The sequence below is a fragment of the Podarcis liolepis genome (genome assembly GCF_965112155.1).
Source record: "Podarcis liolepis genome assembly, chromosome: 1".
NCBI classification, from domain to species: domain Eukaryota; kingdom Metazoa; phylum Chordata; class Lepidosauria; order Squamata; family Lacertidae; genus Podarcis; species Podarcis liolepis.
Genome location: NC_139554.1, coordinates 128753962 through 128774450, shown reverse-complemented (window position 1 = coordinate 128774450; position 20489 = coordinate 128753962). Strand labels below are relative to the sequence as shown.

Below are 20489 nucleotides of genomic sequence, written 5' to 3'. Positions count from 1 at the left end.
ATCTGCTCCTTGATCAGTAAGGAACAACTGAAAATTAGACTGCAGTCCACACAGCATCTACCTCAAAGGTTGGCTTGCAGTTCTACTGCTTGACCCTGAACACACTGGCTGAGCACAAGCCCTGTGCCACAATCCATGCAGTTTCTGTGTTCCTTCCAGTACAGCGGGTGACCTACTGAGCACTTCAACAGAAATACCTAGCGAAAGCTAGTAGCCAGCTTATTGAAAGGACACCCAAGGGATTCTCTTTCAGTCCCCTCTGGGGTCCACCTCTGCTCCCTTTTCTCTCAACCTAGCTACCAAAACACACACACACACACACACACGCACACACCATTTGCAGTACATATGCTGATGCTGCTAATCAGCATGACACTTTGCCAGCTTACATCCATATGCCTCACCTGAGATGCAAGACGCAGCTGGAACAACGAATTGCGGGGTGGGGAGCTGTGTGGGATTCTCTTTCTTCCATTAGGAATAGGCAGTGCTATCAAGAATCACAGCGCACAAATTGTGTGCTTTGTGTGTATTACATACTCAAAGGTTAAAATTCTGGGGAAATAACATGCGCTGGGCAAGAAAACTCCAGAAGCAGAGCGTTCAGCCGATGTGCTGGACACAGTGTCTTGCCTCTGTAATGGATTGTTTTTTTGTTTTGCTTTTAACACATTTTATTGATTTCCCAAAGATAATAAAAAACACCAAGAAACAAAAACATACATTCACAAAAACATTTCTTAAAAAACAAAAACAAAAAACCACACTTGTGGGATTCCTAGAATCTCTTGACATCCCTCTAAACCCTTCCTTGGTTCTACTATTTATCAACTTACTGCATGTCTGTTGTTATATTTATATCATATTTAAATCACCCATTATTCATTCATGAAAAAATCACAAGCGATCTTAAAACCCTACTAATGTATTAACCTGTGTACAGTGGTGCCCCGCAAGACGAATGCCTCGCAAGACGGAAAACTCGCTAGATGAAAGAGTTTTCCGTTTTGGAGGTGCTTCACAAAACGAATCTCCTATGGGCTTGCTTCGCAAGACAAAAATGTCTTGCGAGTTCCTGCGGGTTTTTTCCCCTCCCCCCCTTTTTCTAAGCTGCTAAGCCGCTTATCAGCTGATCCGATCAGCAGATAAGCCGCTAAAAGCCGCTAAAAGCGCTAATAGCACTAATCCGCTAATCCGTCAATGGGCTTGCTTCACAAGACGAAAAAACCGCTAGACGAAGAGAATCACAGAATGGATTATTTTCGTCTTGCGAGGCACCACTGTACATTGCTCCTGTATATACGCAATAAACATATTCCATTCTTACTTGAATTCATTGTCGTCTCTTCCTCTCAGTTTCATTGTCAATTTTGCCATTTCAGCATATTCCATCAATTTAACTGTAATGGATTGGATGAGAGCGAACAAACCGAATCTCAATCCAGATTAAGACTGAGGCACTTGTTAGTAGGCAGTTCCCTAGACCAGATGGCTGGGAGGTTGCCTGCTCTTGTTGGGTTACATTCCCTCTGTAGGAGCAGGTATGTAGCTTGGGGGCACTCCTGAATCCTTTGCTGTTGGCTTGAGGCTCAGGTAGCCTTAGTGGTACAAAGAACCTTCCTTCAGCTTTGACTGAAGACCCAGCTGCACCCCTATCTGGACCGGAATAGCCTAACTTCAGTCGTCTATGCTCTGGCAATCTCTAGGTTTAACAAGGTAAAGGGACCATTAGGTCCAGTCGTGGCCGACTCTGGGGTTGTGGTGCTCATCTCGCTTTATTGGCCGAGGGAGCCGGCGTACAGCTTCCAGGTCAGGTGGCCAGCATGACTAAGCTGCTTCTGGCGAACCAGAGCAGCGCACGGAAACACCGTTTACCTTCCCGCTGGAGCGGTACCTATTTATCTACTTGCACTTTGACGTGCTTTCGTACTGCCAGGTTGGCAGGAGCAGGGACCGAGCAACAGGAGCTCACCCCATCGCAGGGATTCGAACCGCCGACCTTCTGATCGGCAAGTCCTAGGCTCTGTGTCCCAATCTCTAGGTTAGATTACTGCAATGTGTTATTACAGCCATACCTTGGGTTACAGATGCTTCCTTGGGTTCCAGGTGCTGGAATGGGTTACTTCCGGGTTTTGGCAGTCGCACATGCGCAGAAGCACTAAATCACGCTTTGCACATGCGCAGAAGCGACGAATCGCAACCCGTGCGTGCACAGATGCGCTGATGCGGGTTGCGGACGTGCACCCCGCACGGATCACGTTCACAACCCAAGCATCCACTGTAGATGGGGCTGCCCCTAAAGACAGTTCAGAAACTTCAGCTAGGGCAGAATTGGATGGCCAGGCTGTTCGTCGGGGCAATACAGTGGTGCCTCGCAAGACGAAAAGAATTCGTTCTGTGATTCTCTTCATCTAGCGGTTTTTTCGTCTTGCGAAGCAAGCCCATTGAAGGATTAGCGGATTAGCGCTATTAGCGGCTTATCTGCTGATCGGATCAGCTGATAAGTGGCTTAGCGGCTTAGAAAAGGGGGGGGAAGGAAAAAAAAACCAGCAGGAACTCGCAAGACATTGTCGTCTTGCGAAGCAAGCCCATAGGAAATTCGTTTTGCGAAGCACCTCCAAAACGGAAAACTCTTTCGTCTAGCGAGTTTTCCGTCTTGCGAGGCATTCGTCTTGCGGGGCACCACTGTATGTGTCAAACATATAATGCCATCCTGCCTCAACTGCATTGGCTTCCATGTAGTTTCTGTGCCCAATTCAAATTGCTGGTTTTGACCTATAAAGCCTTAAATGACTCAGGATTTCAATACCTCAAGCACAGCCTCTTTCCATATGAACTGCCCCGGACCCTGCAATCATCTTCTGAGGCTCTTCTTTGTGTGCCGCCTCTGTGAGAGTTCTCGAGGGTGGCAGCACAAGGACAGGCCTTTTCTGTGGTGGCTCCCCATTTGTGGAACGCTTTCCCCAGGGAGGTTTACCAGACGCCTTTATCGCATTTCTTTAGGCACCAGTTTTCTCTTCAACCTGGCCTTTGGCTGATTAACATTCTATAGAATCTGAAACGTGGTTGTGGGTGAGGGGTTCTTGGTTTGCCTTTGTTTTATTCTATGTTTTGTGCCCTCATTTTATATTTTTATGTTGTGAAATGCCTGCGATCTTCAGATTAAGGGCAGTACACTTTTTTTTAAAGGAGTGCCACAGTCAAAAAGCCCTCTGACAACATGAGGGCATCTATCTGGTACATACATGCAATGCACAAAATTCTGAGTTTTCAACATGTCCAGAATCTGATCTCTTTAACAAACCACATAGCAAGGAAGCTTGTGTGATTGGTCTAGGGCGGCAACCACATTCTGGAGAGAATGAGGATACACATTCATCTTCACATGGTCATATGTCATTGTTAGCGGAAATTTATTATTTTCATTTTATACCTTGCCACTTCTTCCAAGGAACTCAAAACAGTGAGGGGTTTTTTAGCCTACAGAAACCCCGCGTTGTGGGCTATGCTGCCGATCTGCCTTTCTCAAGATCACCAAAACCTATTCAGGTATTTGAACAGACAAACAAACAAAGAAAATGACCCTTTTTGGTCTTCACAGTTAACAATTCTTTTGTTTGAAAACACCCCCTCCTCTCTGGGTGCAGCAGGATGAGCAGGTTCTATCCCCAAAGGCAAGGTAGTTTAAACAAAAAGTCTGAAAGCCCACATAGAGCCCCTGATTGCTATTTAAGTTTCCAGTGTCCCATGTCAATTAAACTTGTGCTGACCAAAACAGGGTGGAGAGGAAGAGGTTAAAAAAAGAGCCATCACAAATCACCTTGCGGATATAACAGGACATTTATCAGCTAGGTTGTCGGTTCATGAAAGCATCCTTATTCAGCTAATCAGAGACTTATTTTCTCTCACAAATGAGAGCTTAAAAGAGATTATTGCTGCATACTCCTGGGAATAGGGAAGGAAGAAGAGTAATGAAAGCAAATGTTACAATCACAAGCTGGGACAATTAAATAAAAAGAACTATTATTTTGCCAGTTTGAATGAAGTAAGTTTCTGGATAAGCAGCGGGACTCTCATTTCCTCAGATAATCGAACTTTTTTTGGGGGGGGGGAGTGACAAAATATGTACAGTAATACCTCATGTTGCGTTCTGCTCTTGTTGCGGACTTTCAGCTTACGAATGTGGCAAACTCAGAAGTGTTTACTTCCGGGTTTGCTGCCCGCGCATGCGCAGGAGCGATCTGCACGCTTCACGCACGCACAGAAACGCACATGCGCAGAAGAGGCGCTCTAGTTGTGAACTTTTCGGGGTGCGAATGGCACCCCAGAATGAATTAAGTCCACAACTAGAGGTACCACTGTATGATTATCCATATGGCAAGGTTTCTCTACATTACACCCTCTCACCCCCTGTGCCTTTGGAGATCAAGTGCTTACTTAAAGAGTGCTGATAACACGCAGCTCTATTTCTCCACCACATCTGAATCAGGAGAGACTGTTATGTACTGAAGTTCTCACCCTGGGCCAGCAGGGGGATACTGTAGATGGTTTTCACTCAGGTCCACATATGCAAATAAGGGATTGAAAGTGACGTTCAGTGATTGGATAGTTACAGAAAATGGTTACTGTTGCGTTCTAGTGGAGCTCTATATAAGCAGGCTGGCTGAAGCCTTCAGTTCAGTTCTGTTCTGGCCTGTGAATAAACAAGAGCTGTTTGAAGAATCGCTGTGTCGTCTGATATGTTCACCCACAACTTAACAGAGACGGTGCAGTCTTAGGCCATTACTTGGATGCGGTGGGGAGATGGATGTCAGAAAACAAGCTGAACTGTGGAACGCCCTCCCACCAGATGTCAAAGAGAACAACAACTACCAGACTTATAGAAGACATCTGAAGGCAGCCCTCTTTAGGGAAGCTTTTAATGTTTGATGTATCACAGTATTTTAATATTCTTTTGGAAGCCGCCCAGAGTGGCTGGGAAAACCCAGCCAGATGGGCGGGGTATAAATTATAAATTATTATTATTATTATTATGAGTATTTCCCATATCCAATAAATTGGTCAACTGGCCCCCCCGGATGGCGTTGCACTCCCCCTGAAGGAGCAGGTTCGCAGTTTGGGGTGCTTCTGGACCCAGTGTCTAGAAGCGCCTTTTGCCAACTGCAATTGGTTCGACAGCTATGGCTGTTCCTGGACTGGGGAAGCCTGGAGATAGAAGCTCAGGCCTTGGTTGCTTCAAGACTGGATTACTGCAATGTGCTCTATGTGGGGCTTCCTTGCGCTTGATCCAGAACACTGCAGCACGATTGCAGAGAGGAGTAAGACATTGTCAGCATGCAACACCTGTGCTCAGAGATCTGTACTGGTTGCCGATTTGCTACTGGGCCATGTTCAGGGTGTTGCTATTAGTATACAAAGCACATAGCAACTGGGGACCAGTTTACCTATGAGATCACCTGAGCCCATATATACCCACTCAATCACTTTGATCTGTGAACTGGCATTGTTACAAGTGCCACGTAATACCCGTTCGACGTAAGAAATCAATATTTTAGTGTGGCCTAAAACATTGGAACTCCCTGGCTATTGATATCTGGCAGGCAACTTGCTATATACCAGGCATAGGCAAACTCAGCCTTCCAGATGTTTTGGGACTACAACTCCCATCATCCCTGACCACTGGTCCTGTTAGCTAGGGATGATGGGCGTTGTAGTCCCAAAACATCTGGAGGGCAGAGTTTGCCTATGCCTGCTATATACTCTTTTCAGTGCCTGCTGAAAACATTCTGCTTAGACAAGCCTGCGCAGATACCGCTATTTAAAATGTTGATACATGTTTAATCTGTCTTTAGTTTATTGTTGATTTGCATTTTCTTAAATGTTTTAAATTACTATTGCTATTTTATTGATAAATGTATTGTTTTCTGTAAATGGTTTTGAGGTGGTTTTATATATACACAATCAAGCCATGTATAAATTTTATGAAATTAATAAATATTTTGTCTGCCTGTTCAATTAAGATGCACGCCTTTATTCCAATGAGGAGGAAAACTCCCAAGGACATGGACTCTCCGGTACAAGCGTAGAACACTAACCTGCTGGATGTTCATTTGCTGCATAATGGTCTACTACATTTTTATCTCCAGTCTTTTGAGGGTGTTGTACGTCAGGAATGTGGAACCTGTGGTTCTGCAGATGGTGTTGGACTCCAGTTCCCATCAGCTATCATGGCCAAAGATCTGGAATTATGGGAGATGCAGTCCCAAAACTTGGGGGTTTTTTTTGGGGGGGGGCACAGGATCTCTATTCCTGGAATCCCTCCCATTTTGTCCTCACAACAACCCTTTGACTTTGGTTAGACCAAGAGAGTGGCTGGCCCAGCTTCAAAGGGCGACTTTGTGGCCAAGTGGAGATTTCACAGCGCTCCCTGTAGCCATTACAGTCATACCTCGGGTTGAATGTGCTTCAGGTTGAGTGCTATCGGGTTGTGCTCCGCGGCAACCTGGAAGTAACTGGGCGTGTTACTTCCGGGTTTCACCATTCACGCATGTGCAGACACTCAAAATGACATCAGGCGCATGCGCGGAAGTGGCAAAACGTGGCCCACGCACGCGCAGACGCGCCGTCGCATCTTACCTTCCATTCAGGATGTGGATGGGGCTCCGGAACGGATCCCGTTCGCATCCTGAGGTACCACTGTACTGCACAACTAATGCAGCAGGACCCTGAGGCAGAACACAAGGCGGACTTACTCAAAAAGCAGCTGTAAAATCTTATAGAACGGAGCTGAAGCAAACCTCCTCCACTCTACTCTCTGAAGCTAGACTGAAACTGTAATAATAATAATAATAATAATAATAATAATAATAATAATAATAATTTATTTGTACCCCGCCCATCTGGCTGGGTTTCCCCAGCCACTCTGGGCAGCTTCCACAGAGACCAAAAATACACTAAAATGTCACACATTAAAAACTTCCCTGAACAGGGCTGCCTTCAGATGTCTTCTGAATGTCAGGTAGTTGTTTATCTCTTTGACATCTGGTGGGAGGGCGTTCCACAGGGAGGGCGCCACTACCGAGAAGGCCCTCTGCCTGGTTCCCTGTAGCTTTGCTTTTCGCAATGAGGGAACCGCCAGAAGGCCCTCGGTGCTGGACCTCAGCGTCCGGGCAGAACGATGGAAGTGGAGACGCTCCTTCAGGTATACTGGACCGAGGCCGTTTAGGGCTTTAAAGGGCAACACCAACACTTTGAATTGTGCTCGGAAACATACTGGGAGCCAGGTCTTTCAAGTGTTATGTTGTCTCGGCGGCTGCTCCCAGTCACCAGTCTAGCTGCCACATTCTGGATTAGTTGTAGTTTCCGGGTCACCTTCAAAGGTAGCCCCACGTAGAGTCCACTGCAGTAGTCCAAGCGGGAGATAACCAGAGCATGCACCACTCTGGCGAGACAGTCTGCGGGCAGGTAGGGTCTCAGCCTGTGAACCAGGTGGAGCTGGTAGACAGCTGCCCTGGATACAGGGTATTGTGTGTGTGTGTGTGTGTGTGTGTGTGTGTGTGGTGTATGGGTGTGTGTGAGAAAGAGAAAGAAAAAGGGAGAGACAGACAGAAGCAACGCCCCCCATCCCTCACATGCATCAGGCTGAGTACTTCTGACACCCAAATGCAAAAAGACCACTACCCAAAAAGCGACTTTAGGCAAGCCCAAGGCAACTGTGGAAAGCTCACACACCCGTTCTGTATCATGTCCCCTCAGTTTCAAATGCAACTTGCCACAAGCCATGGAAGGACTTCTGCTCAGGAAAGACAACCCTGTATCTGCCTTGGGCATGAAGGACTAGTTGTGTTTGTCTTTGGAAACAAGCCAGGAGAAAACAGAGACATCAGCCTGTTCAATGGGCAGAATAATATTACAACAAGAGCCAAGCTGAAATTTATCAGAACACTTTTCTTCTGAAAAGATGAGGCATTTCCCCTTACCCTCTTAGGAGGAGGCCACTTTGAAGAATTTTTCCCAACATTTTCTGGGTTTTTTTGGTAGTGTGGCTACCATTTCCCCTTCACAATGTCATGGAACAATGCTAGTTTAGGTAAAGGTAAAGGGACCCCTGACCATCAGGTCCAGTCGTGGCCGACTCTGGGGTTGCAGCACTCATCTCGCTTTATTGGCTGAGGGAGCTGGCTTACAGCTTCCGGGTCATGTGGCCAGCATGACTAAGCAGCTTTTGACGAACCAGAGCAGCGCACGGAAACGCCGTTTACCTTCCCGCCAGAGTGGTACCTTTTTATCTACTTGCACTTTGACGTCCTTTCGAACTGCTAGGTTGGCAGGAGCAGGGACTGAACAACGGGAGCTCACCCTGTTGCGGGGATTTGAACCGCTGACCTTCTGATCAGCAAGTCCTAGGCTCTGTGGTTTAACCCACAGCGCCACCCAATGCTAGTTAGATGATGCTAAATGATGGACAGGCTGCTGCTGCAAGCTGTACACACTTACACACACTCTTAGGGGGAAAGGAACGTGTTGGTTCTGCTACTTCCGCTGCTAATGATGAGCCTCACCCCCTGAGAAACCATTGGAAAATTCTTCCTGCCCCTGGGGAGATCTTGTGAAACGGTTCCTCCCAACTTCTCTGCCCACAAACAGGGCAGGTGGTTTTTAAGGGCCGTTTGTGCACAGCTCTAACCAAGATAAATAACTAAGGTTGTGGGAAAGGGAGTTAAACTGCTGTAGAGCACGAAACGCAACGCTGAAATGAAACGAACGGCTTCAGCCCAAGGTCAGCAAGTTGTCAGCTTCTCCTTAAAGATTACAAGAAAGCAGCGGTCTCACTCCAAGAAGACAATTCCCTCAACTGTGAAGAACTAAGCTACTTCCAGTGGCAACAATAGAACAACAATTGTTTAAGGAGTCTCTCACTGCCAACAAAGAAAAGAGAACACATCTTCCTTCGGTTGACAAAAGGCATGCGAAGAAAAGCAAGGCTCCAGAGATCTCCCTCTAAGTTATGTTATCCCGCATTCTGAACAAACTAAAGCACGGCCAAATGTCCAGAAATAAAAAGGAAGGCAGCACTGTCAGAGGAAAAACCAGGGGGTTTGGGCTGGGTGTTCATCAGTATGCGGATGATACCCAGCTCTACCTCTCCTTTAAATCAGAACCAGTGAAGGCGGTGAAGGTCCTGTGTGAGTGTCTGGAGGCGGTTGGAGGATGGATGGCGGCTAACAGATTGAGGTTGAATCCTGACAAGACAGAAGTACTGTTTTTGGGGGACAGGGAGCGGGTGGGTGTGGGGATTCCCTGGTCTTGAATGGGGTAACTGTGCCCCTGAAGGACCAGGTGCGCAGCCTGGGAGTCATTTTGGACTCACAGCTGTCCATGGAGGTGCAGGTTAACTCCGTGTCCAGGGCAGCTGTCTACCAGCTCCATCTGGTACGCAGGCTGAGACCCTACCTGCCCGCGGACTGTCTCGCCGGAGTGGTGCATGCTCTAGTTATCTCCTGCTTGAACTACTGCAACACTCTCTACATGGTGCTACCTTTGAAGGTGACCCGGAAACTGCAATTAATCCAGAATGCGGCAGCTAGACTGGTGACTGGGAACGGCTGCCGAGACCACATAACACCGGTCCTGAGAGATCTGCATTGGCTCCCAGCACATTTCTGAGCACAATTCAAAGTGTTGGTGCTGACCTTTAAAGCCCTAAACGGCCTCGGTCCTGTATACCTGAAGGAGCGTCTCCACCCCCATCGTTCAGCCCGGACACTGAGATCCAGCGCCGAGGGCCTTCTGGCTGTTCCCTCATTGCGAGAAGTAAGGTTACAGGGAACCAGACAGAGGGCCTTCTTGGTAGTGGCACCTTCCCTGTGGAACACCCTCCCTTCAGATGTGAAGGAAATAAGTAGCTATCCTATCTTTAAAAGACATCTGAAGGCAGCCCTGTTCAGGGAAGTTTTTAATATTTAACGCTGTATTGTTTTTAATAGTTGATTGGGAGCCACCCAGAGTGGCTGGGGAAACTCAGCCAGATGGGCGGGGTATAAATAATAAATTATATTATTATTATTATTATTATTATTATTATTATTATCATTATTATTATCATTATTATTATTATTATTATATAACTTGGTGGGATGAACGGGCGCAGCCGACAGACAGAATGTGAAAAATGATAATATTTCTTCCCCAGGTATCTGTTTATGTCCTCTTCTCTATACGTGAACCCCAGCAATCTAAATGTGTTCAGGAACTAAAGAGAGATTTGATTGTATTAAAAGCATTTCCTTATTGCAACAGAAGTCTTGAGGGCTGCTTTAAAAGGACGGGTAATTTTCCAAAACCTGCTCTCAAAGTTACATATATAAATAGGATTTCAGAAGATGGCATGGCCAGATGTAAGATATTATTTGATTATTGCCTCGGCAAGATCTCAGCTTTAGATTGCGCATGGCCAGTCTCTCAAATTAGGTGGTTTACTGCTTGGCAATGACAGTGCTATTTGGTTTTATTACTGGGAAGTCTGATTTTATTTTGCCAATGCTATGCTAACAGTCAGATAGTCTAAAGTACACTGAGCCAAGTATTCCAGTCTGTAAGATCTGTTAAATCTTACAGCAAGTTTTCAAAAGTAAACAAGAGCTCCATAACTTCTAAGGAAACTGAGTGTAAAAGGCAACCACAAATAACAGCTGCCTATAAAGGTAAAAAGTGACTGTGCAGTTATTTGCCTTTATATAAATACACTGTAAGAAAGCTAAATAGCTTGAAAGTGCACTTTAAGGCAGTGGTGGCTACAGAAATCTTCATAAGCACAATACGCCTGCAGTCCTCTCTGTTTCATTTTATTTTTTACGTTTTATTTATTAGATGTGGATGCTTTGTGACTTAACTATTCAATTTAGACATGCTTTACATTCTTCAAGCCATTATTTTGTATTAATGGCTTAGATTTGTTTCCATTCATGCTTTTATTTTTGTGATTGCGAATGGTGATATAAATAATTTTATGCCAAATAGTTTGAAATGTGGTTTGCTCTTTTCTTCTTCAATGTATTTTTATTGTTCTTTTCAAACAAAAACGGGGGGGGGGGGGGGACACCCTCGCAGGCAATTGCAAGTATAAGAACAAGGACATTGGCATGAATTAGAAGGTTACATTGTAAAATCATCCGTGTCCAAGCCTGTGTCTCCCCACATGACTATGCGCGACCAGTGGTTGCCACATCTGTGCTAGTGAACTGGATAAAAGGATAGCTGGACCCTTGAGGAGCATGAAAACCAAAACCTATAGCCCTCTTAAAAGGTAAAGGGTAAAGGGACCCCTGACCTTTAGGTTCGGTCGTGACCGACTCTGGGGTTGCGGCGCTCATCTCGCTTTATTGGGCAAGGGAGCCGGCGTACAGCTTCCAGGTCCTGTGGCCAGCATGACTAAGCTGCTTCTGGCGAACCAGAGCAGCGCACGGAAACGCCGTTTACCTTCCCGCTGGAGCGCTACCTATTTATCTACTTGCACTTTGATGTGCTTTTGAACTGCTAGGTTGGCAGAAGCTGGCACCGAGCAACGGGAGCTCACCCCATCACGGGGATTCGAACTGCCGACCTTCTGATCGACAAGTCCTAGGCTCTGTGGTTTAACCCACAGCACCACCCACGTCCTTAGATGTCTAATTAAATTGACTTATCTTAACACTGTTTAGAGGCTTGGCTTCTTTCTTTCTTTCTTTCTTTCTTTCTTTCTTTCTTTCTTTCTTCCTCCCTCCCTCCCTCCCTCCCTCCCTCCCTCCTTTTTCTTTTTTTTCTTTGCTGATTCTCCAAAGACCCTCTCATGTCACCTTCTCAGGGTCATACTATATATATATATATATATGCAGGTTTTGGTGTCCTCGGGTGTCTTCCCGTGTAAAAGTTGGGGTGTCTAGGCGACGTTTCGACGAGGTCTCACTCGTCATCTTCAGGCTGGTGCTTTCGGCTTCTTGTTACTGGAACAGAGTGAGACCTCGTCGAAACGTCGCCTAGACACCCCAACTTTTACACGGGAAGACACCCGAGGACACCAAAACCTGCATTCCTGTACCCGTGAAAATCTACGAAAACATATATATATATATATATATATATATATATATATATATATATGCAGGTTTTGGTGTCTTCGGGTGTCTTACACGGGAAGACACCCGAAGACACCAAAACCTGCATTCCTGTACCCGTGAAAATCTACGAAAGCAAATATATATATATATATATATATATATATATATATATATATATATATATATATATATATAAAAAACAGTGGCGTAGCGTGGGTTGTCAGCACCCGGGGCAAGGCAAGTAATTTGCGCCCCCTAACCCGTGGATTTTAGCACTCGAGTGCGAGCGCCCCCCCCCAGATGTTGCGCCCGGCCCCCCTGCACCCCCCCACACTACGCCACTGGGGCTGGGGGCGAGCGAAGGAGCCAAGGACCCCCCCCCAAAGGCTCAGCAGGAATTTATTAAATTTATTATTTGCGGAGCCCCCGCGGGCCGAGGCAGCCGAAGCCCCCTCCCCTCGGGCGCCTCCCCGCCCCCTCCTCTCCTTGGGCTGTAGGTGGAGCTCCAGATCCGGGCTTGGCGAGTGCCTCTCCTCCTCCCGGCCGGGTCCGGGGGCTTCCAGCCATGCTCCGTCCTCGCCCCCCACCCCCCCGCGGCTGAGACTTGCGCTGAGAGCCGGAGCCAGCGGCGCCCCCTTCTGCCGGGAGACCCTCACCCGCCCGCCGGCTTCCTCTCGGAGGGTTTTGGGGAGTGCAGGGCGCGGCAAGGCCCCTCGGACCTCTCCTCTCTCCCAGTTGGCAGAAGCAGCCGCTGCCTGTGGCTGGGCCAAGGGGATGGCGGCAGCGCCGGGGTGCGGAGGCTGCCCGTGCCCAGCCAGACGTTGGCGTTGGCGCTGCTGCAGCGTCTGCTCCTCCTGTGAGCAGTGAGTGGAGCGCATCCGCAGCGGCGGCGCGCGCGCGCTAGGGCGCAAGGCTGGCGGTGGCGACGGGGAGCCCGGCGGAGGAAGGAACTTGTCCCTTCCCTCTGGATTTGCGCCCCCCCAGATGTTGCACCCGGTGCGGCCGGCACCCCTGGCACCCCCCACGCTACGCCACTGTATATGACACGGGAACCATGTTTGTTCTGTCTGGTGGCCCTCAATTATGGACCTGGCACAATCGCCATATTCCCCCCCCCCCCCCGCCAGGTAGCCAAGATACACTTCTTTGCGCAGGCTTTGGGGAGCAGCCAAGTTATTTAAGACTGGACTGGTCCTTCCCCGCTTCTGCGCAGTAATAAACTTTGTATTTTAATTTTGGTTTTAAGGTTATTTAATGTGTTTCATTGAATGTAGGTTCCCTGAAATGGTTCTTTGTCCGACAGCACCCGGTCTTTATCCCAAGCCCTGCCCACTTGGCCTGGCTGTCCAGGATTCAAATAAACAGATGGTGGGCAAGCCCAGTGGCCAGCCTAGGAATTCCCCAATGGACGGTCGCCTAGCTGTGGTGTTGCTTCCCAGCGGTAGGATTTTGGTGCGACGAGCTGCAAAGTGTGTTCTCCTTCACGGAGAGCACGTGTTGCGGTGGGGGCCGCCAGGACACTCCAAAGTTGGGGGCGGGCTAATTGATTGTTGGCCACTGATGCAATTGGAGCTTCCCTTGCTGCTGGGAAGAAGTTAATGTTGCCATTTGTTGATTGACAGCCAGAAATGCTAAAACTCCTTGCACGAGGCTAGGGCTTCCTCTTTTCGCCCGTGCATCGGATTGCCTGTACCCCCCCCCCCCCTAGAATTAGGGTTGTTCATTTTGACCTTGCTATGCCTGTCATGGGGTCGTCTGCCATTGGGGCAGGGGCCCAGTAGGAATTTTGTCCATCTGGCTGATTGACTGGGGCCATTTGGTTTTTGCCTACTGCGTAGCAAATCGACACAACTTGTAAGGTTGCGGTTAGGCATTGGTTTATGGTTTGGTTGGTTGAGGGGCATGGATTGGCTGTGCCTGCCCCTCTAATGCTGCTGCTGCAAGGGATTCCGTTAAAGGAATCAGGAGCTAACTATTGCTTGTCCACTCTGTCAAGGGGGCTCGGGCCATTGCAAGAGCCCCTGGTTGCATTTGGGGAGGACTGAGGGCAGCTTCCCTGCTCCGTCGCTACCCCCAAGTGTATTCCCCTTTTCTAACTTTCGCATCGTGCGGAATGCCAGTCTGTCCCCCACGGTGGGGGCAGACAGTCGCAACCAATGCCTAAGCAACCACTCACATTTTTTGTATTTTAATAAAGCTGTGGCCAAAATTATGCCAAAAACCTTAAACAAAAATTCTGTGTGGTGTGTGAGTTATTGGGGTGGCCCTGGGGACCTTGACACACAATTATCGTCCGCCCCGTGACCGGGCAAGCGGCCAATTTGGAACCTTGCAGTGGAGGGCAGGTAACAAATTCAAACAACCAAGAAAGCCTGCGCAACTCACGGAGTGTTTTTAAACAAAAGATGTGCTCAGATTGGGGGTGAAGGCCAGCTCCCCCTCCCAATATCTCCCCTTTCCTCCCACTGCTCCCTTTTTTGTTTGTTTTTGCTTCCAGTCTGTTTCTCATAATGGAAGCTATCTGAGCTGGGAAGAAAAGGATGTCAAGCGATAGCAAGCAGAGAGGAAGACGGGGGAAAGTTTCATTTCCCTTACAGCATATGCGTTCTATTGCAAATATTACCCCAGGCTCCAGTTTAGACATGAATGAGGAAGGGGAAAGGGGAAAAACCACACACGGCCACCCTCACCAAACATCCTTGTTTGTTTATGAGAGAGGGCCAGCTGAAACCATAGCTTTTCATCTGTACCTGTGCATTTTGCTGATGGTCTGGTGCAAATACCAAGAGATTTCCTAGCATGCAATTCCTGTAAATGAAAGCGTGCTCCACTTCCTTGGACTCTGGACAAATGCTCACCCTACCCAGTGGGGCAAGCCAGTCTTGCTTAATAGGGAAAGAAATAAAATATTCACATCTGTGCAAGTAAAATATTTATATCTGCAACAGAATTATGGGCTTTTGAAATGCGCACTCTGTTAATGTATCGGCAACGAACAAGCCAAGCTCCACCACTGTCCAAGCCAGTATTGTCTGCGTTGATTGGAAGCAACTTTTGAATGTCTCCAGAAGAGAAATTTTTCCAGCTGCTAATATCCGAGACTGTTTTAACTGGAGATTCCAGGGACTGAACTGGAAACCTTCTTTCTTTACTGGGCAGGGCCTGTTTCCCTTTCCGTCCAAGTAAGGGGAATCAACCTTGAAATGTTTGGAGATGCGCGGCTGAAAGGTAACCCTATAGCTCAATCACGGGGGGGCTCTTGTGTGACCGATTCCCCTTCCTCCAAAATAAGCAGCCAACGTTGCATTAAGCGTTCCTTTAAAAAAAAAAAAAAGATTTCCCTCCACGTTGCCTCGAGAGCAGCTCTTGGACCAATAGGTGGGATGCAAGTTACCTGTCGCAGTGGTTGCACTTAAAGGGTTTTGCCCCCGTGTGTTTCCTGTAGTGTCGCGTGAGCTCGTCGCTTCGTGCAAAGCGCCACTCGCACCCTTCCCACGAACACTTGTAAGGCTTCTCACCTGCAAAGAAGACGGAAGAAGTTTTGTCAGTGTCAACCAAAAGCTGGAGTGTCTGGTGTTGTAAACAAAAATATGCCCTTTTCCCTTATGGGGTATCCAAGAGCCCATATAGAGTCCTTACACAGGTTCCCTATTGGTAGGAGAAGATAACAGAGGCCAACCAGAGAATATTGAGAAGCAAAGCAGCTAGTAAGCTTGATCTTTATTGATCTGTTGCAACAGGGTGCTCCCCTCACCCGCAGGAGAGGAGGAGGAACCCAGAAAAATGGCATGCAAGGCCTTATAAAGACTTTTGAAATTCCCATCCTGTAGATCAAGACCACCCCCAGAAACATCATACACACATCACAGAAGGGGTGTAACCTAAGACCACCCCTCAAATACATCACACCTACATCACAAAAAAGGTGGTCTAAAACAGAAATTTTGAATGTTGTTTTTCTCCTGTCGTTGTTTATCTCCTGTCTGGCAGGTTACTTGATTGGATTGCCTGGGGAGCCAGGCCAGTCTTTTGTAATGAGAAATACTTAGTTCCTGGGCCAGGTCACAGGCTCACACCCTATTCATATCTTAAATGTACCCTTAAGACAGGATTTGTGAGGAAAGAGACAATGGGGAGGTTTCCCACTTTGACCTTGCAGACAAAACATTTGCTCAGTTTAGGAATCAAAATGGTTCCAGGTTGGTCTTCCTGTGCTGATCTATGTATGTGCTTGGTTGGTACACTTATGAACATTACCATATATCTAAGACCATAAAATTCCTATCACAGTGGTCACCAATATCTTACATGCCAAAGAGGAGGGTTGTATTGCTGCCAGAGCATCATGGCCTCTCCAAGTTGTCTATGTACCCTGAACAAGGCAGGAGATTTCAGTTTCCAAGCCCTCCTGATATCACCTCTCTTTCGGAAATCAAGGGATTAGGGGGGTGGGGCGTGATTGTGGTGGAGTTTGGCGGATTTTTTTGGTGTGTGTGTGTGTGTGTGTGTGTGTTTAAGGGTTTTTCAAGGGCTTCCATAAGTTTAGAGGGTATTTGCGGGCTTTTTCAATGGCGTTCCCAATATACGCAATTTCACTTAAATGCACAGTGCCTCAGAACACAACCCATGCATAAATAGGCCTGTAATAAGAAACTAGTGCAGGAACCAAGATATTCTGAGGCAGACCCTTAAAGCTGCCTTTGAAATCTGAAACTGTGAAACTCTTATGACACTTATGAAAGTGGCTCATTTACTACAAGAAGCACTGGTTCTATTTTCAATGATTAGCACTGTAATTGATTTCTTATTTTTTTACCAAAAAAAAAAAATCAAAAAATAAAATCTGACCAACAGCCCAGTTTCATCTATTCTGGATGGGCCCATTCACACATGAAAGTTGCATTCATCTAGTAGTTTAGGTCTAGGTTTGAAATATGTATGTGTGAACTGGTGCTAGGTGATGGTGCAGTTATGTTTTAACCCTAGCTACCGTATTTTTCGCTCTATAGGATGCACTTTTCCCCCTCCAAAAATTAAGGGGAAATGTGTGTGCATGCTATGGAGCGAATGCAGGCTCCTTGGCTTCAGCGATAGCAACGCAAAGCCTCCGAAGCGCAGAGGGAGCGCTCCCTCCGCGCTCCAGAGGCTTCGCATTGCTTTCGCTGAAGCCCGGAGAGCGAGAGGGGTTGGTGCGCACCGACCCCTCTCGCTCTCCAGGCTTCAGGGGTAGCTGCCTGAAGTCTTCGGAGTGCAGCGCGAGTTCCCGCTGCGCTCCGCAGCCTTCGGGTTCCTTTCGCTGAAGCCACGAGAGCAAGACTCTCCTGGCTTCAGCAGAGAGGGAGAGCTGCGCATCACCCCTTCAGCCAAGCGGGAGGAGAAATGGAAGGGGCTCCGTTTCTCCTGCCACTTCGCTGAAGGGGCGCTGCGCAGAGAGGGGGAGAATTTTTCCCCCCTTGTTCTCCCTCTCTAAAACAAGGTGCGTCCTATAGAGTGAAAAATACAGTAAATGAGACCTGATTTGCAACAGAAGCAAATGATTTTAACAGCAGGCAATGATGCTTCTTCTGTGGGATGAAAACAGGTGCACCATAGAGATACTTAAGAGAAATACTGTCGTTTCATTTTTGCTCCCCTTCTCTTGCAAAAGTCTGCCAATGTGCTTGTCGCCATAACAACTGACGAAGGATTCTGCTCTTTGAAAGATGGTGTTAATCCAAACCAGAGGGAGGACGACCAGCGACCTTTCAGCCTAGGTCTCCTCTCTCCAATTTAGTTGTCATTCAGACAGCACCTAGTTGCAGACAGTGGACGGCTCCAATATCTGCGTATTTTAACATGAGAAAGAATCCTGATATTGAAACCAAACACACAGAGTATTCAATACGCAGCTACACATTCAGTATGCAGCTCAGCAAGAACAAAAGGTGGGCCCAATAGCAAAAGCGAGTACACAGTAAAAGAAGAACAACAGTCTTCATTGTTGCTTCCTTAATAAGGAACTGTCAGCACCAGGGAAGAGGAAAATATTTTTAAAATACTGGAAATCACCTTAAAGATGCCCTTTAAAGCTCATTCACAGCCATTGCCTTCAAGCGACAGGCTTCTTGAATCCTAAACACTGATGTGTCTTCTGTGTTATTTATTATTAGCAAGAGCAAGGAGAGAAATGGGAGATCTGATTGCTTTATAGCCCAAATCTAAGAGAAACCACATGTTCAAGGAGTGGGCAAATGGAGAGAGGAGAAAAGCTGAAACAGGCCCAAATTAATCTCCAGTTTAAGCCCCGAAATTATAATGAAGCTAACACAAGCATCTCTCATCAAGGCCCAAGGAAGGCAAAAAGAGAGAGGCTTCTCTGTGGTTAGTCATTTACGAAACATTACTGATTGCAAGCTAGGCTCTGCTACTCCAAAGATAAAGTGGAAATCTGGCACAGGCAGATGAGGAGAATGGGCAGAGATATCTCCTACAGTTCAGCAAGCAGAGCCTTTTATCCTCAGCTCAGATGGGTTTCCAAATGAAAGAGAGAGAGAGAGGGATCTAAAACTGAAAGGCAGAGCAATGAAGAAAGGAAACTCTATACAAAATTGAAGCAGGTGTAGCAAAGCCAAACACCCATTGATCCACCAGCCCATCAGTCAAGTGATCTCGTCTCTCAAGGCAATAAATGAGAAAGCAGGGTAGCCGGATCATGCGAAGAGGGGTGGGGTTCCTGAGCCTTTAAAGTTATGGGGGACGAGGGGATTTCAGCAGGTGTAGCTTGTGACTCCAGTTACACCTGCTGAAATCCTCACGCTTCCACACAACAGGTGAAGATGCAGGAACCCTGTTCCATTTTGCATCCCAGTAGTGATGTATGGAAGTGAGAGCTGGACTATAAAGAAGGCTGATCGCCAAAGAATTGATGCTTTTGAATTATGGTGCTGGAGGAGACTCTTGAGAGTCCCATGGACTGCAAGAAGATCCAACCTCTCCATTCTGAAGGAAATCAGCCCTGAGTGCTCACTGGAAGGACAGATCCTGAAGCTGAGGCTCCAATACTTTGGCCACCTCATGAGAAGAGAAGACTCCCTGGAAAAGACCCTGATGTTGGGAAAGATGGAGGGCACAAGGAGAAGGGGGACGCCAGAGGACGAGATGGTTGGATAGTGTTCTCGAAGCTACCAGCATGAGTCTGACCAAACTGCGGGAGGCAGTGGAAGACAGGAGTGCCTGGCGTGCTCTGGTCCATGGGGTCACAAAGAGGTGGACACGACTAAAAGACTAAACAACAACAACCTTAGGGGAAAGTGAGGGGGGAAGTGGGGGGGGGGTAGAGTTCTAGGTTGTTTTGTTTTTTAAGTGCATTGTTTCATTTCACATAACGTATTGGAACTCTCTTGAATTCAAGAGTTCTCAATGGCTCAAAACCGCTAAGACATGTCAATACATATGTTGGAAATGTAAAGAAAAAGAAGGAACATTTTATCATATGTGGTGGGAATGTAAAAAAGTAAAGAACTTCTGGGAAATGATATATAATGAGATGAAAAAGATGCTGAAATATAGATTTTTTTAAAAAATCAGAAGCATTTTTACTTGGTATTATAGGTCAGGACATTAATAGGCAAGATGTTAAATTGTTTTTATATGCAACAACTGCAGCAAGAGTATTGTCAGCCCAGAAATAGAAACAAGAAGAAATTCTGACGAAAGAAGAATGGCAGACGAAATTAATGGACTATGCAGAATTGGACAAAATGACAGGAAGGATTCAAAACCTGCGGGACCAGAGATTTACAGAAGATTGGAAGAAGTATATGAATTATTTGAAGAGCAACTGTAATCAACAAATCATGCTAGTAGGACTACAAGAAGTTTTGTATGGAGAAATATACAAAGTGTTACAAAGTAGACAAAGATGGAAATATTGGTTATGTGTTTGAAATGTAATAGGGAAGATAAGAAATGCATACTAAGAGATTAGATTGGAAAATTTTCAGGCAGGATTGATGGAAGTCAAAAAAATTGAATAAGATGTAGAAGTATGTTTAATTACTGTTGAAAATGATGTTATAAAACACACACACACACACACACACACACACACACACACACATATAGACATGTCAATACATATATGCTCATGAGTGCCTTTGAGCACGAGAAGAATGCCCTCCCCTCTGTACAGCAAAATGTATGTGTTTTAATGCAATTTAAAATAAAGCAGAGCAGCGACGACAAACAGATTGCTCATTTTTAGGCGAGGCTTCACGCCTTCCTAAATGTTGCGACACAGTTTCTGGCTAAAAACACACTTTGAAATGCATGTTTTAAGACAGAATATTATTTATTATTTTATTAATTTATTTATTTATTACTACTACTACTACTACTACTACTACTACTACTACT

General features: G+C 46.6%; 1 protein-coding gene across 1 annotated transcript in view; it reads right to left on the bottom strand.

The window, feature by feature from the left end:
* The window catches only part of KLF7 (KLF transcription factor 7), a 93576-nt gene that overhangs the window by 7452 nt on the left and 65635 nt on the right, over positions 1-20489 (bottom strand). The window contains exon 4 of the mRNA XM_083474863.1: positions 15490-15613. Coding sequence (XP_083330989.1) covers positions 15490-15613 — 124 coding nt within the window. The remainder of the gene's footprint in view (positions 1-15489; positions 15614-20489) is intronic.